Source organism: Epargyreus clarus, unplaced genomic scaffold (assembly GCF_041222505.1).
Source record: "Epargyreus clarus isolate Ecla_fem2 unplaced genomic scaffold, WU_Ecla_fem_2.2 ptg000021l, whole genome shotgun sequence".
Lineage (NCBI taxonomy): Eukaryota > Metazoa > Arthropoda > Insecta > Lepidoptera > Hesperiidae > Epargyreus > Epargyreus clarus.
Genome location: NW_027332228.1, coordinates 14,054,411 through 14,071,229, shown reverse-complemented (window position 1 = coordinate 14,071,229; position 16,819 = coordinate 14,054,411). Strand labels below are relative to the sequence as shown.

The 16,819-nt window shown below is 34.4% G+C and overlaps 2 protein-coding genes across 2 annotated transcripts; one reads left to right on the top strand and one right to left on the bottom strand.

The window, feature by feature from the left end:
• On the top strand, window positions 1-3,247 carry LOC140750823 (uncharacterized). Its single transcript, XM_073084549.1, has 5 exons — window positions 1-150; window positions 375-402; window positions 563-682; window positions 1,010-1,024; window positions 3,083-3,247. The coding sequence occupies exons 1-5, from the start codon at window positions 106-108 to the stop codon at window positions 3,214-3,216; spliced, it is 342 nt and encodes a 113-aa protein (XP_072940650.1). The 5' UTR covers window positions 1-105; the 3' UTR covers window positions 3,217-3,247.
• A 744-nt stretch (window positions 3,248-3,991) lies between these two features.
• Crt (calreticulin) lies at window positions 3,992-12,402 on the bottom strand. The gene is made up of 7 exons (XM_073084400.1): window positions 12,241-12,402; window positions 11,991-12,095; window positions 11,441-11,676; window positions 8,244-8,441; window positions 7,636-7,845; window positions 6,259-6,597; window positions 3,992-5,925 (listed from the first exon to the last, which is right to left on the bottom strand). The coding sequence occupies exons 1-7, from the start codon at window positions 12,326-12,328 to the stop codon at window positions 5,905-5,907; spliced, it is 1,197 nt and encodes a 398-aa protein (XP_072940501.1). The 5' UTR covers window positions 12,329-12,402; the 3' UTR covers window positions 3,992-5,904.
• Between the last annotated feature and the right edge of the window lie 4,417 nt (window positions 12,403-16,819).

Below are 16,819 nucleotides of genomic sequence, written 5' to 3'. Positions count from 1 at the left end.
TTGTGACAAATTTTCGCGTAAAATCCACCGTAACTCCTTTTTTGTATAAAAGAACCATACATTGTAAATGATATTATTATATTAGTGAATAGGTGTCGTGAAAACATGCAGCGTTCTAAGTTTTTTCTCTCATTGTTCTTTGTAAGCGTGGTAAGTTATTCAAAAGTAAATCTTAATTGAGGAAGAATTTACTTCCCGATTTTTTGACTCATTTTGTTCATGTTTTCCGCGTCAAATTAATTACAAAGGAATATTAGTTTAAATACTTATTAAATTATCATAACAATTATTGAAGGTATCTCACCGAAAAATAATCATAATGAGCTACACATACATATTAATATTAATGTTAATTATTCATGTTTTTTCTTCAGATTTTGAGTCTAGTTGCAGATCACCAAGGTAATCAAAAATATATTTTCTAAATTTAATAAATTGCTCGATTGATTTAAGATTTTCGATTGATTTAAGACTATTCAACGTGCTAAACCTGTCTAAAACTGATACGTATTACCTTTTTTTTTGGTCATTTTTTTTAATATTCCTATAATTTTTATTTCAGTGGCTGCCGCTCCAGAACCTTGCATAGAATTACTGAAACTGATAAGGCAGAGAAGAAAGCCGACGTCTACGCCGCCTCCAAAGAACCCTAAGAAAGAAAAGCTAAAGTTGTTTGAAACATGTAAGTACCTATAAAATAATTATTATCCTGCATTTCTGCATTATATGGAACTAGGATATCATGAATGCAGGAAGACGAAGCTACTAACACATACCGATATCTAATCGAATGAATTGTCCTAATTTAGTCATTTCATGCAGTTGTAAGCACCAGCGACAAGACGAACGATTATTATATAGTTCCAGTGGTAGGATCAATCTAGCACGTCTGTTAACAGTTTAACATTATTTATTAAAAAATAAAAAAATGTATAAGCTCGTTTTAAATGCAATGTTTGTAGCATTTTTTTTCCTAAATTTTTTTTTATATATTTTTTACTTGTTTCAGTAATGGAAGACTTCAGTAAGTATAGTGCTACTTATTTTATTTAAGCTTATAATTTTTAACTTTATAAAATTCCTCCATTTATCTGGAAATAATCTTCATACTAGAATAATAATATACATTAAAAACATTAATTTGTGCTAACTATTAATTCTGGGTTGATCCTGGATAATATTTGTTGAATAGACCTGTAATTATATTTTCATCATACCGTGTTAATTATTTGTAATTTAGTAGATAAAATGCATTAGATTAAAACAGACAAAGATACAAGAAATAGGTAAATGTATAATTTATTCTAATTAGAAAATATTTAATTTTTATTGCATTATTTATTAATATCGAGAAGTTTTCAATTCGTCTGTAATTTTTTTACAGTGAAATTATGAAAAAAGAAGTACCTCAGTTATAGCGAAGAAAGATTTGTAAGCCTTGAATGGTTACATTTATAAAAAACACCAATTGTAATTTTTAAATTTTAAAAAAGTGTTGTTTCATAAGAAATATAACTAATGTTTTGGATATGAACTTATTCGTAGTTTCCATTTGATCAAATCCTTTTTATTGACTCTACTTGTCCTACAATAATCACCACGATAATTAAACATAAATCAAATCATTTTTTTTTTATTCAAATTGGGTTCCTTAGAGAGGACTTTTTGAATGTCAATACAACTACCATCACTTCACAAGGTGGAGAAGAAGCGGCGAAAGAAACTCCATAACATACATCTATTAAAAAAATGGTTCTTACAATGTTAAACTTAACCTAATGATACATGTGGAGCTGGAACTACTTCAGACCACACCGTTTATAACACACATCAAATATTTGTTGCACGTTTAATATGGTGTCAAAAAAGTAAATGATAACAAGTTTTTAACTGACATGTATATTAATTAATACCTTTACTAAGCGAGATAAAAAATAAATAGAGACATGTAGATACATAAGCATTATGTACTAAATTTATTTAATCAGGTAATTATTAAAACTAATAGTTCGCCAACTTTGATAAAATGTAACCAGTAAAATTAAAAGCAAAACATTCTGTGTAGATAAATCTTTTTTATTGAATTAAATTTTCACATGATATTCTCTATAAGGACCAACTAGTATATTATGTATACTAGTTGGTGATTATAGTTTGTTAATAGTAGTTTCATAATAGTTTGAAGATGGTAGAACCCTCTGTGGTTCGACTCCGGTGGCACCACTGCCACACCTATTTTTTGCCTAATAACAGCAGTGTTAGGCGCTGGTATGTTCCGTTTTGAAGGGTGCGGTAAGGGAGACAGACTTTTCCGAGGCGTTTCAGCTTAGTCCTCAGGGGTAGCGGCGCATCTGTGGGCAACCTCAGGTAGAAATATTTAATCCTATCTGGGGTTGATTACAGACGTCCATAGGTGGCAGTAGCCACTTACCATCAGGTGGACTGCATGCTCGTCTGCTACTCCTGTTATAAAAAAAAAATCATTGAATTTTCTAATTGAATTTATGGGTAAACTATATTTATGTGGGTGTGGTCCTTTTCAATTAACGTCAAATTATAAATACAAGGAAGTACTCCGTACAGATGAGGTATCATGTCTGGATAGTGGCGGTCCACGAAACTGGGTTTGAAAACCAAAGTTTCGCTTGTAAATTTGTAAAATATTTAGAAAACTTCAGATTCCAAAATACTAGTGGCGCTATCTCTGTAAGATAGGTAGAAAACTTAGAGTTTTAGATTTCAGACTATCAGTGGCGCCGTCTCTTAAGTTGTCGAAAACTTCCACAATACAATTAACCTCTTATTTACACGTAGCACAAAGTCACAACGCAACTGCGTAGGCGGGCAAATTTATATGCAAATGTTTTATTCACATTTTGGCGAGGAAAGCAATAGTGTTGATTGTTGCCCTACATCGCAATGGCAAGTAACACCTCGTATGAGACATGAGACCCGCCTCGCTCACAAACCGCAGTAAAGCTATTCACACGTCACAACTTGCAGACTGTCGTGTCATTACGTGTGAACAGACATTGTCATTTATTTGTTAATGTGGAGTACTAATTAATTAAAATGTTATCAGGTCCCCAGTGGATAGTGCATATCGATCAGGTGACCACTCAACCCCCTACAGCAACTCCAACTACACAACCTACAACCCCCAGTGTGATGGATACTTACATGGCCTTCTTTGGATATCTATTCAGCATTATGTGATACACAATAAAATGTATTTCAAGTAAAATTATATTATTTTGCATTTTACCCCTGACATACGGATCGTGCTAACAATATATCCTTGGATATTCTCAAATATAATAATGATTATTGTTATTAGTTTTTTTATAATAATACAGGAGTAGCAGACGAGCTTGCATTCCACCTGATGGTAAGTGGCTACTGCCATGGACATCTGTAATCAACCCCAGACAGGATAATTCCAACCAGAGATCTGCCAAAGATGCGCCGTGACCGTCAGAATGAACGGTCACTACCCAGATTTTACATCGAAATAATTGCTAAAACTTGCTACCTATAAAACTAATCGTTAAATAGTTGATACCTTCGATTAAAAAAAAATAAACTACTTTTTAAGGTGACCGGTCATTCTGACATCAGGACGGCCGGTCACCTATCCAGTGAGAAGAGACTGGGCAAATGAATGGAGTTTTTTTTTGTAATCAATAGTTGCTACCAAATCGCTACCTTCATATGCATCTTGGTCACGATGCGCCGTATCCCTGAGAAACTTGAACGCCTTGGAAAACTATGTCTCCCTTACCACACCCTTCAAACCAGAACACCGCAGCGCTTAACACTGCTGTTATTAAGCAGAAATAGGTAAAAAATATTAAGTACTAAATTCATAACCATCAGTTACTCCCCTTTGTTTCATAAAAAACAATCACTTATTATTATCATATAACCCAAATAAAAAGAAAAACACCCTGGATTTCAACCTCTCCTATGAGAAAACAAAATAAAACACAGCTTAATTATATATTAATTTTAATCAGACTCATTACACAACTTAAAGTGAGAACTCATCCGTCTTCCGTGATGACGTTACAATGTCGAGCGGGTCTCAAATCACAAGCCTTGTCCAACCAACATTGTAACGTCACCACGACACCATTCGCCCGCGACACACAGTGCCGCGACAGTATCTAAGATAACCTATGAGTCATGCACACTCGCCATGTAAACGGTAAACGCGGATACTAGAAGTCGAGATACTTTTCTCTCTACTCGCTTAACGTATTCGATTCATCGATTTGGTAATCCATCGGACCATTGGTTCAAGGATTCGTCGATCCATCAGTCCGTCGATTCATCGGTCCATCCGTCCATCAGAACTTTAGTTCATCGGTCCTTTGGATCGTCTTTACGTCAGTTCATCGAACCGTCGTCCTTCAGTCCACCTGACTGTCGGTCCATCGATTCGTCGGTCCATCAGTCCGTCGATCCATCGGTTCGTCGATTCATCGGTCCGTTAGTCTATCGTCTATCAGTCCATCGATTCGTCAATCCATTGGCCCGTCGGTCCAGCGGTTCGTCGATTCGTCGGCCTGTCAGTCCATCGGACTGTCGGTCCATCGATTCGTCGGTCCATCAGTCCGTCGGTCCATCGGTTTGTCGATTCGTCAGTCCGTTAGTCTACCATCAGACTATCGGTCCATCGATTCGTCAATCCATTGGTCCGTCGGTCCAGCGGTCCGTCGATCCGTCGGTCCATCAGTCCGTCGGACCATCCATCCGTCGATTCGTCGATCCATCAGTCCGTCGGTCCATCGGTTCGTCGATTCGTCGGTCTGTTAGTCTAACAGCAGACTATCGGTCCATTGATTCGTCAATCCAATTGTCCATCGGTCCAGCGGTCCGTCGATTCGTCGGTCCGTCAGTCCATCAAACCACCGGTCCATCGGTCCCTTGAGCTACGATAGATTAATCCATCGGACCGTCGATCCTTCAGTCCTTCAGACCGTCAGCCAATCTACTCATCGTTCTGTCAGTCCGCCGTTTCACTAATCCATTGGTCCGCCGGCCCCTCGATTCATCGATTCGTCGTTCCGTCAGTTCATGTTTCCATCCAAATACACATATTAACATAGACATCGACAGTCACTGCGTTTGGCCGAGTGTGTTTGAGGCCGCAGTAGGTGGAGAATTTCACAGAGAGATGCTGCTGCCCATCCCCTGGATACAATCCCTTAGTCGCCTCCTACGACATCCACGGGAAGAGAGGGAGTGGTGCTATTCAAGACCGACACCACACGGCAATACATAACATACTTTCACAGTCGCAACTTTAGTGCTACAATGACGCAAGTGCAAAAAAATTGACAAAATCAACTCGTACTCGTTTAATTTACGTAAATTTCGCTAGATGGCTGTACTTTCAATTCCTGATTTTGTAGGCAATATGCCTTATTCAAATTCATTTTCAGTTGCATGGTATTTGCACTTACGTCATTGTATATCTAAGGTTGACCACCCATTGGCTACTAACGTTGAGCGATAGTTGCGTAGGCTACCATATTGTCGCTTAAACTACTGCACAATCGCTTAATCCTTGCCCAAGCGATAGTATCCAATGGAAGACCAGCCTTCGCTATGGCATCCGCCGTTTACGATTAACATTGCGAATGGCTGAACCCGTTGAGCGCAGTTCACTCTATGTACAAAAACGAATACTAAGGACGCATAAAATACCCGGATCACGTCCGCGCAGAATTGGAATATTTCGAAGTGTCACACAGTGCTCTGGATAGATACATAGTATTATGTAATATAAATAAGAGAATAGATCACACTTGAGAGAACTAACGCACCGCGCCATACTAATTGCCTTAACATCCACACACGTACCCGCCGGTACTAAAGTCTTTGCACACGATTCACAGATTACAACTCGTCGTGGTCCTCCTGTGGACAAAGGAAACAAAATTGTTATAAATTGTTTCATCTTATCATTCACAAAAATTACTTAACTTACAAAAGTTTTTATATAAACTTAGATTAATGGAATACAAAGGTAACTTCTGATAATTCTAAATTTAACTAGATATTTCGACATAATTTTATCTCCTCGAAACAATAAAATTAATGTAGTCCATCAAATTATAAGTAGAAACTGATATTTAGATTTAGATAAGATTCCTTTACATCATAAATTAAGATTCTGAGAATTGTAGTGAGCCAAGAAGTTAAATGATTCAATGAAATGTGAAGTTATATTCAATATAAAGAGTTACTCACCACCGGCGCCGCTTCTCCGACATCATCGTCCAGATCCTCATCATCCTCATCATCTTCAGGCTTCTCCGCCTTCTCCTTCTCCCTCTCGGCTTCATCCTGTTCATTCTTCATCTTCTTCTCTCCTTCTTGAGTCTTCTTGATGACCTCTCCGCGTTCTTTAGCAACCTCTGCGTCATCGGTGATCAGGAAGTTGTCGAAGATGGTACCAGACTTGACCTGCCACAAGTCCAAACCGACGGCGCAGATTTCATCTCGCTTGTATAGCTTAGGGTCCGATACGTACTCTGGATTGTCGATCTCTGGGTGCACCCAGGGTCCCTTGTAAGCTGGGTTGTCGATCTGGAATTAATTTAGTTTCCAAATAAGTTCATTGTACGACTGATAGTTTAATAAGTCATTAGCACGAAAACCTACATTTAACATAATGTACCTACGTACAATGGTCAAAGACATGTATTATTATAGATTTGGTACAAAAACGTCATATTAGTATTCTTGTTTCCGAGGTCTAAGTTTCCGGAACGAGTAATTAAATGTTAAAGAAAATAAAAAAGTAATCAAACAAATAAAAAAAAAACTAACGAAAATTTCAGCTACTGAAATCCCTACAGAATTTTATAATTACTTGCGCCACAAACGAAATCCGCTTCGAAACAAAAGGAAATAAATTGTTACACAAGTAAACGAAAACCGCCAGATTTCTTTTAAGAATTAATCAAACTACGAGTATACCGTATTTCGTGTTACTAACCCCACAAAATATAAGAACAAACCTACAAATACATAGTTACGTATACGTACCAATAATTTTTTAAGTATTTACTTTACTCATTACGACGTCTGCGATTCATATTGCTAGCGGATGGTAACGGTAGTGAAGGCCAATGAACCGTACATTAGAAAACGATCGTCAATACGATCACACGTCTGTGCCAATAGCGTTAGCGTGGCGCTAACTATTTTTAAAATTACTATTGACCTATGAGTATAAATTTAAGTCGCGTGTACATCATAATCTTGTTGATATATAACAAGAAATATGATACTTGAACTGGAAAATCGAGGTTGTAGAGGACTACATAAGGATATGTACTAAACAAAAGTCGAAAGTTAAAAGTTGATAAAATCCCGATGTGAGGATTATGCAAAAAGCATTTTTTGTTTATTATTAACTGTAAATTATTATTTATGAATTTTGCTTATTATTATTTATTATCTAAATAAGATATTTAATGTTTTTTTAGTTAACATTTATTCATAATTTATTTCTAATTTATTACTTATTAATTGATTTACTGCTTATTTTTTTGTTATTTAATTTTGGGTTGCAATTTAGCAAATAGAGATTTTCTTTCTTTCTTTCCAATGATTATTTACCTGTTTAGGTGCCCAAACGCCCTTGTACTCGGGGTTGTCGATCATGGGTGGCTCCCACTCTCCGTCCATCTCATCATCCCAATCCTCGGGCTTGGTGGCATCGGGGTCGGGGATGTGCTCGGGCTTCTCCCAGTCATCGGGCTTGGTGTCCTCTGGGTCAGGAATGGTGGGCCTGTCGTCCCAGTCTTCCGGTTTCTTGGCTTCAGGGTCCTGATGAAATAAATTACAATTGGTTCTGCAATAATGTAGCAAGCGGACGTGTTTGGCCCCTAATAGCAAAATTTACGTATGATAGAAGTTTAGTGCTATACGCAGGGGTGCTAAACGTAGCTCAATTACGGGGGTACTAAGTCGAAATTTATTCCAATTTGAAGACCCGATATACTAATTAAGTCAGGTGTTCTCTCTACATATTAGTTGTTAGAAAAGCATTTATAATAGAGTTTATTTAATACTCCTGACCCATTTAGGGTCTGTTTTCGAAATTCATGTACTGCAATGACAAAATACGCATATACAACTCTTCCACCATAGAATAAGTATGAGGCATAAGAATTACACTTTAAAAAACATAACTGTGAAATAAATAATTATTACAAACTACAAACCTTGATCTTCTTAGGAGGCAGGAAGTCCCAGTCGGCCTCTAAGTCGCCAGACTCGACCTTCTCATTGTCGATGAGCACTTCATACGTGTTGTCAGGCTTCACGATGAGCGTGTAAAGGTGCGTGTACACGTCGTCCTTGCAGCGAATATCCTTCTTGATGAGGTAGTTCTTGCCCTTGTAGCTGAAGATCACGTGGACCTGAGACCAGGAGCTCATAGTTATTGAATGGTTTCATAGTTACTTTAATTTTTTTTATATCATTTTATTACGATTAATTGAGTTGCATCCAGGATTGAACGGCACAACATGGTTATTGGTCATGACAGCCTAGTATTTTGATACTCGAAAAAGTTACGTTTCGACATTTTATTCCTATGGACCTCATTTTTCAAGGTATATCATTATGAGGAAAAACATTAAATAATTTATGTGAAAAATAAAGCATAATGTGCATTTTTATAGCAATTAAATTACAAGTAGGTAAAGGTAAAAGTATTATAATGATACGGAGTATGTAATAAAAAAAAATGGTAATAAAATATACCTTGACAATTAGCGTAAAGAAAGACGATAATTTTTATTTTATTTGTCGTGCTTTTAACGTTTCGTTATCACTAAAACATTTCCTTTCATTAAAACAAGATAACATTTTGAAATAACTATCATTTAATACCTGTAGTTAATTTTGAAATTATGACTACTTAGCGATTGTTTCAATTCTAGTTAGATAAGTACGTAACAGTAAAAATTGGTGACATAACTAGTATTAATGAGATTAGTAAACTCGACTTACTTTGCACAATAATTAATAGTATGTATATGTCAATACGAGTAACAGACTTTGACAGTCAAGTCATGAGACATACATCAACACTAGGTCAGATAAAAAAAAGTAGACTCCATATTCACAACGTATTTAGTTACCCACAATATCAATATCGGAAAAAATATCGTTACGCCATATCGTTATCATTACATTAGTAAAATCATTAGTTTTAATTAACTAATCTCTGCTTAGGTAATTATACTATTTAATAATACGTTATAAGTGCCATTTCAACAATATAATCAGTTAATCATTATTAACTAGATTCATTTATCATTTCAACAGATATAATTGACCTTTCTAATTTAACTTTAAATAAAGAACAATTTTAAATTATTTTTAAAGTATGAGTATTGAGTATGTAGGTATCGATGGCGAAATCGAAAATTGATTATTTTCAAATAATATGCTCAAATTGTTTTAAGGTATGTAATTAAAAAAAATCTACCAATCAACTTGAACGAATCAAATTACAAACAAACACGTTTTCTAATAGCCGATAAGAAATTACTTGTTTTATTTAATTAAATTTAAAATTTAGTTTTATCCTAAACAAAGCTGAAAATTATTAAGCCGATTTCGAACGCACGTCAAGCCCTAAAAAATATCTAAAAATCGACTCGACTCAGTTGCTGGGGTCAATTTATATAACTACAGAACTTACAAAGTCGTAGTTAGAAAAATATTGTAGAATAAACAATTCACATAGGTATCAAAAAGGCCACGTAAAAGTGAAAAACATGTTTAGTCAAGTGTGTGTCTGGCTTTTTATATTCTTGTGTATCACCAAATGCTAATTGGATATTCATGACAAATGAACATGACTGGTCCCTATCTTATCGTGAACTTTTATGGGTTTTGATAGCAACATTGTACCATGGTAACATGGTAAAAATTAATATGCATGGTACACGTACATGGTACGTAAGATTTTTGGTGACATGTTCTAATATTAGTAATTTACTAAAACCCCTACTAAGACTTATTGACTTGCTAAGTGATTTTTAGTTAAAAATAAACTTTAGAAATGCAATTTTTTTACATTTTGTGAAATATATTTTTTAACAAAAAAATCCAATAATTTCAATTTCCCATTAATTCAACGAAATGAAATAAGTTTTAATATTTTTATCGCAAAAATGATTCACATGTAATTGTTTTTCTAATGAATAAATATTACCAATTTGTTAAGGTTTCAAATTTATATTTTAATCATAAATAATAAAATCTCACATTTCAATTTTTTCGCATGGAATCAATATAATTATTTACTTAGAATTTAAAGTTCTACCAAGAGTTCAGAAAAGTAAAGAAAACGAGAAACCCACAAAGCAATAAAACAAAACATTTTATTCAACATTATCTACCTGTTTGACAATACTTTGTGGAAAACATTTTATTGAATATGAGAGAGCAATGTAAAAATATCCATTATTAATGATAGCATCTACAGCCATTAAATGTATTGTGTGGGGCACGCAATGTTTAAATACATATAAAACTGTTGTTGCCTATTCAAGAAATATATTAAACCTGTATTATTTAAAATCTATTGACAAGTATTGTTTGAGTATCTTTGAATATTTTTTTTGTACTTTATATTGATTGAAAGTTACTTTATGACATAAAATTATCAATAGGCATTATAATTTACTGAATTGGGAAGAATTAGGAATTATCGTAGGAATTGTAAATGAGGTGGCAGAACACTTTGTTGTTAGACTTTGGAGGCACCGCCACTTCAAGAAAATTTGTAAAGTTAAGTATGGTTTACCAGTTGTAATAAAAAAAACCAAATTGTTGTAAGAAATATTATGCAAAATATAAATTACATCATTATGAATTTGGTATAGTAGACGTGCCCACTTGTTTTATCACACATGACATAATGGCTCTTGCAAAACAGGTTCTCTCATCCACTTGATAGCGATGTGGAATTTTAAATGGCTAACAGTGAATGTTTGTGAAAATTCTCAAACATATGACTTTTATGACTTAACTTGTTCACTAAATATGGTAAAATATGCATCATCTTAATACTGCCTCCAATATAATATTTTTAATCAAAACCTACAGTGAATCTTTATCTTATAATATGAATATATGAGTTACTCATGAGTTATAAGGTATTTTTTCTTGGCAAACTGGTATTTACTTTACTTGATCTAACAGTTCACATGAAATATTTCACATGTACGACCCTTTTATGTCCATATTACAACCAATTGGATTTCCGTTATAACAAAGGAGTTTATTAAAAATTCTTAGAGAATTGTTACTTTTAAGGATGATACAATAATTCATTTATGTCTGACTTACCACAGACTGACCAGATAAGGGCAATAAACAAACTTAGTAAGAATATACTTACTTTCTTGGTACCAGGACCGCAGATGTCAGGACCAAACATAATTTCATAGGGACTCTCTCCATGCATGTCCTTCTGTTCGAGCTTGCAGTCAAAGATTTTCACATAACCGCCCCCACAGTCAATGTCCTGTTCGTGCTTGACTGAAAACTGGATAACCATGGGCTTGCCTTCGTTGGAGAAGGGCTTGAATTTGCGAGACAGGGCGTAGAACCTCGCATCTTCAGATGTCTTCAGACCTGATAATTTAAGGTTTAATTAATACTGATTAGATACATATCTGTGGTACTGATACTACTGATAAGTATGATAGAATCATAAAAATTCTTACTAGGAAATCAGAAATCTCAAATACTACTAAGACACTATTGCAAAAGCAATTGCGATTTGCTTACGTTTTAACTACGAAGAAAAAAGATATTATTATAAAAGGAACTTATATGAAGTGACTTATATGAGGAGAGTGTTTCTAAAGTTAAGCGATGTCATTTTGCGTAATTTGATTTAAAACTTGAGTAACGTAGTTACTAGAAAAAATAGAAAGGGAAGTTACCTTTATCTTCTTGTGGGTCGTTGAAGAACTTTCCAGCAGTCAACTTAAACTTGCCGAATTCTTTGCCCGGGTGCTCACTGTACACCCAGTTGGATTCCCACGAATCTATAATAAAAAAGACATTTCTTAGCTATAAATATCCTTAAACTTAAAACCGGCGTCCCAAAAATCGATAACACGCGGCAAGCCGGTTCTTGAACCGCCCAGTCAATAATTGTTCGAACGTAACGTAAAGCAAAATACTACTTACCATCGGGGAACTTTTCATCAAAATACACATCACAATTTACTGAATAAATTGCCAGCAAGCTGACAATTGCCAAAACTAAACACTGCATTTTGATTTACACAACCACCGTCGCTTACAAAGAACCGGCCACGAATAACTTCAAAATTTGGCGAATGCACTATTATTTCATCGCCCAAGCTCGTTACGTTGAAAATTTCCTTTTCCTCTCTCACTAGTTCAAAATAACCATGCCCGAAAAGGATAGCGACATTCACCAGCGAAATAGTTTATTGAAAATTTAGTAGGTGCGAAAGAGACAAAAATTAAAGCGATTGTCGTATGACGTAGCGTTACGCAGACAGATGGAAGGCGGTGATTGGTGGAAGGTTAGCCAATGAGAGACGAACACACTGCCAGAAGTTAATTAAGTAGATACCGCGAAAATATGAATGCACACTTTTCTTGTGAACAGAAAAACAGCCATTATTGAAAAACACTTTAAATAGCTACGAAATCTAGCTACAGCTAGATAAACAACAAATTATTTTTCAATGTCTAATGAAGTTCCATGCATTTTAGCATAAATATTTAGATATTTTAATATAAATCGCTTATCAGAAATGTTCTACCGATGATTCAACTTCACACCAATCGGTGTTGCACATGGCATCAGAAAGAGAGGCATTATATAATATTCTGTAGCTAGATAGAGACAGTAAGCATCACAACATAGATTACGTGGACGTATTATACCGACGTAGAATATACATAACTGATGAGTCTATATTCTAAAGTTAATTAAACGATTACATGCTACCTTGACATTATTTTTTGCGAACTGCGAATAGAAAAGATCGCTGGTTGTATACAAATGGTAATGATTACGAATACAATTTTATTAAATTCGATTAAAATTATAATTTAAGTGACTTTCCTTGATAAACATGTCGTGGAATAAATAAGTTCTAAAGCAGTAAGAGTAGTTGTAGGAAAGGTTATCCGATTTAGGGTTTTTCTTGCTTATGCATTTCTCAAAACGCTTAAAATATATAAAACACCTCTTCTTCATGCCAAGAACGCATTAAATGCAAAATTTGTTCCTTTGACATTGCTAGTAGCCTGGTACCTGCTGTAGCCCATATTTAAGCATTAGCTTACCGGTTTCTATATAAGGATAGTAACTATAAGGTTACTATACTCTTTGATAACTACTTACAAAAATAAGTTAAATACAGGGTAAAATAAGAAGTATAATCTATATATATAAAAGAAAGTCGTGTTAGTTACTCCACTTATAACCCAAGAACGGCTGAACCGATTTGGCTGAAAATTGGTGGAGAGGTAGCTTAGAACCAGGAGACGGACATAGGATACTTTTTATCCCGTTCGACCGCGTTTCCTTGAAGTCATTTTATAACTCAAGAACGGTTGAACCGATTTAGCTGAAAATTGGTAAAGAGGTAGATTAGAACCAGGAAACGGACATAGGATACTTTTTATCCCGTTCGACCGCGTTTCCGTGAAGTCATTTTATAACTCAAGAACGGCTGAACCAATTTGACTGAAAATTAATCGAGAGGTAGCTTAGAAGCAGGAAAAGGACATAGGATACTTTTTATCCCGTTCGACCGCGTTTTCGTGAAGCATTTTATAACTCAACAACGGCTGAACCAATTTGACTGAAAATTGGTGGAGAGGTAGCTTAGAACCAGGAGACGGACATAGGATACTTTTTATCCTGTTCGACCGCGTTTCCGTGAATAAATAAGAGTTGAAAGTTTGTATTAAAGTCCCCCAGTTTTGATGCAAATCTATATGAAAATTGGTATTTGATAGGATTTCGATAGAAAGTAATTAAATATCTATTTTACGATATTTGCAAAATCAACCCTTAAGTTGGTTAAGTAGGGGTTGGAATTTTATATTAAAATCCGTTAATTTGGAAGCAAAAACTGTAAAAATTTGCATTTGGCTTTAGAAGACACTTCGTTTAGAAATCGGCAGATTTTGAAGCAAAGTCTATGAAAATTGGAATTTAGCTTTTTGATTCAAAATAATAGAACACATTTTTCACCGTTTTTGGAAAATCAACCTTTAGGGTCGTTTAATCGGGTATGGAACTTTAATTTAATATCCGTTAATTTGGAGCACTAAGAAAATTATCATAAGACATAATGAAGCATCTGAGTCACTGTTTGTTTTTTTAGATCAACCCTTAAGACTGTTATAAATCGCCTTTCTATTTACACACCTGTTTCAGCATTTTTAGCTATTCAACAACCCGATTAGAGTACTATAAGTAAATAAACTTTCTTTAAAAAAAACCGTTATTGAAGTTACAGGTACTTCTTTTCGCGTGTTTGTAAAAAAAATAACAAAAAATACAACCGACTTCTATGTCACTACAAAGTAAAAAATAATTCGAACGAAATATATTGAGCGCCGACTTCAGAAATATGTACTAAACCAACATTTATTTGAATTATTTTTTACTATGTAGTGACATAGAAGTCGGTTGTATTTTTTGTTAAAAATTTTTTTTACCCTTTTTAGTGATGACATAATAACATTTATATTAATACAATATAAAATTGTATAAACGTGATCATGAATTAAGGTACGGTCTGAATTTACATTGATTGGAACCGCCCGCTCGCAGGGCGCTGCCGCGCCCTGCCCGCTTAGTTTTATATTGTCTTATGTGTTCCAACCTAACCTAACTAAATAGTCAATGATTTGCAATTTCATTAGAACCTCCTACACCAAATATCTTCAAACACGACTCAATTATTCCCATCGGTTGAGGAGTTACATATTTTGTCTCCGAGCCACATTATCAGACCCTTAAATAGTCAATGATGAACTGACTTTGCAATTTCGTTAGAACTTACACCAAATATCTTCAAACACAACTCAAATATCCCCATCGGTTGAGGAGTTACATATTTTGTCTCCGAGCCACATTATCAGACCCTTAAATAGTCAATGATGAACTGACTTTGTAATTTCATTAGAACCTACAATAAAAAATAACACAATAAAAAAATAATTATTAAAATCGGTTCACTAACGGCGGAGTAATTCGTGTACATACATAAAAAAAAGATACCGGCCGAATTGATAACCACCTCCTTTTTGAAGTCGGTAAAAAAATAACAGAGTGCAGAGAGGTAGAGTGAATTTTATTTAATTGTATTTTTTATGTTCCTGTTCTCCTGTGGTCATTTCCTAATATTTACCAGTAGTTTATGGACATAATACATATATTACACGAGTGAAACCACGAGGTACAGATAGTCACTCATAATTAGGTGGTACGAAGTTCACCGGGTCATCTAGTATAATATACATTTTTCATGTTTTTGAAATATCACCAACCCAAATATTATGTCCAGTGGACTACACCCAGGTAGCACGTCGATGCCATCAATGATAATAAAACTATTAAAATTCTATTTATTTTTATATCAGTTTTATGTAGGTTTGTATGATGATATGTTTTTTTTGTGATATTTGGGGATTTTCATATGATATCAAATTGAGGGATCCTTATGGAGTGCCTAAATTCGATCAAGAAAGATTATACCTACATGTCACGCAATGTTGACCTAAAAGATTTTGCAATTCTATACTTAAAGTATATAGTTGTTTTATCCTTTTTAATATTATAAAATATAGGTATGTGCACATAATAGTATTAAACTATTTCGCAACAAATGTATAGGCATCTAATATGTGATTAAACAAATGTTTTTATAAGATTACAATTGTTTATTGTAAAATAATCAGTTCTAATTAAAGTAATATAAACAACCTTCGAAACAACGTACTTTCCAAGTAGCGTTTTTTAACGTTTTTATCAAGAACAATTAAATATTTAGTTTTTTATTCTTCGCAACTTCCTCCTAACAAAAAAATAGTGACTACAGTAGAACATATTTTTAAAATAAGTAATAAAACCACACTTAAGTTTCCAATTATAATTGCTTACCTTTTTAGTAAATTAAAATGAGGTAAAGGCAATAATAATTATCACATTATAGTTATTCCATTTACTTTATCCATCACTTATTAGGTCTAACTTTTTACCGAGATTGCATTGGTTAGATGCTACCTAATGACTATTTAACATATGAAGATATAAACAACATAATGACCATATCAAACATATCATCCGTAGATATATTATTCGCCTATTCATCATTATTATGTAGACTTATCAAGATATTACTTTATTCAAATATTCATCATTATTGGCCTATTCATCATTATTAAGTAGACTTATCAATATGCCATATTTATCTTTCAGTTAATATCCAATATTATCCTAATAACAGCAGTGTTAGGGCGCTGCTGTGTTCCGTTTTGAAAGGTGTGGTAAGGGAGACATACTTTTTCGAAGCGTTCCAGCTTAGTCCTCAGGGGTAGCGGCGCATTTGTGGTCGACCTCAGGTAGGAATATCTAATCCTATCTGGGGTTGATTACAGATGTCCACGAGCGGCAGTAGCCACTTACCATAAGGTGGACTGCATGCTCGTCTGCTGCTCCAATATTAAAAAAAATATTTATATTAAAAGAAAAAAATAAATAAAAGATCCA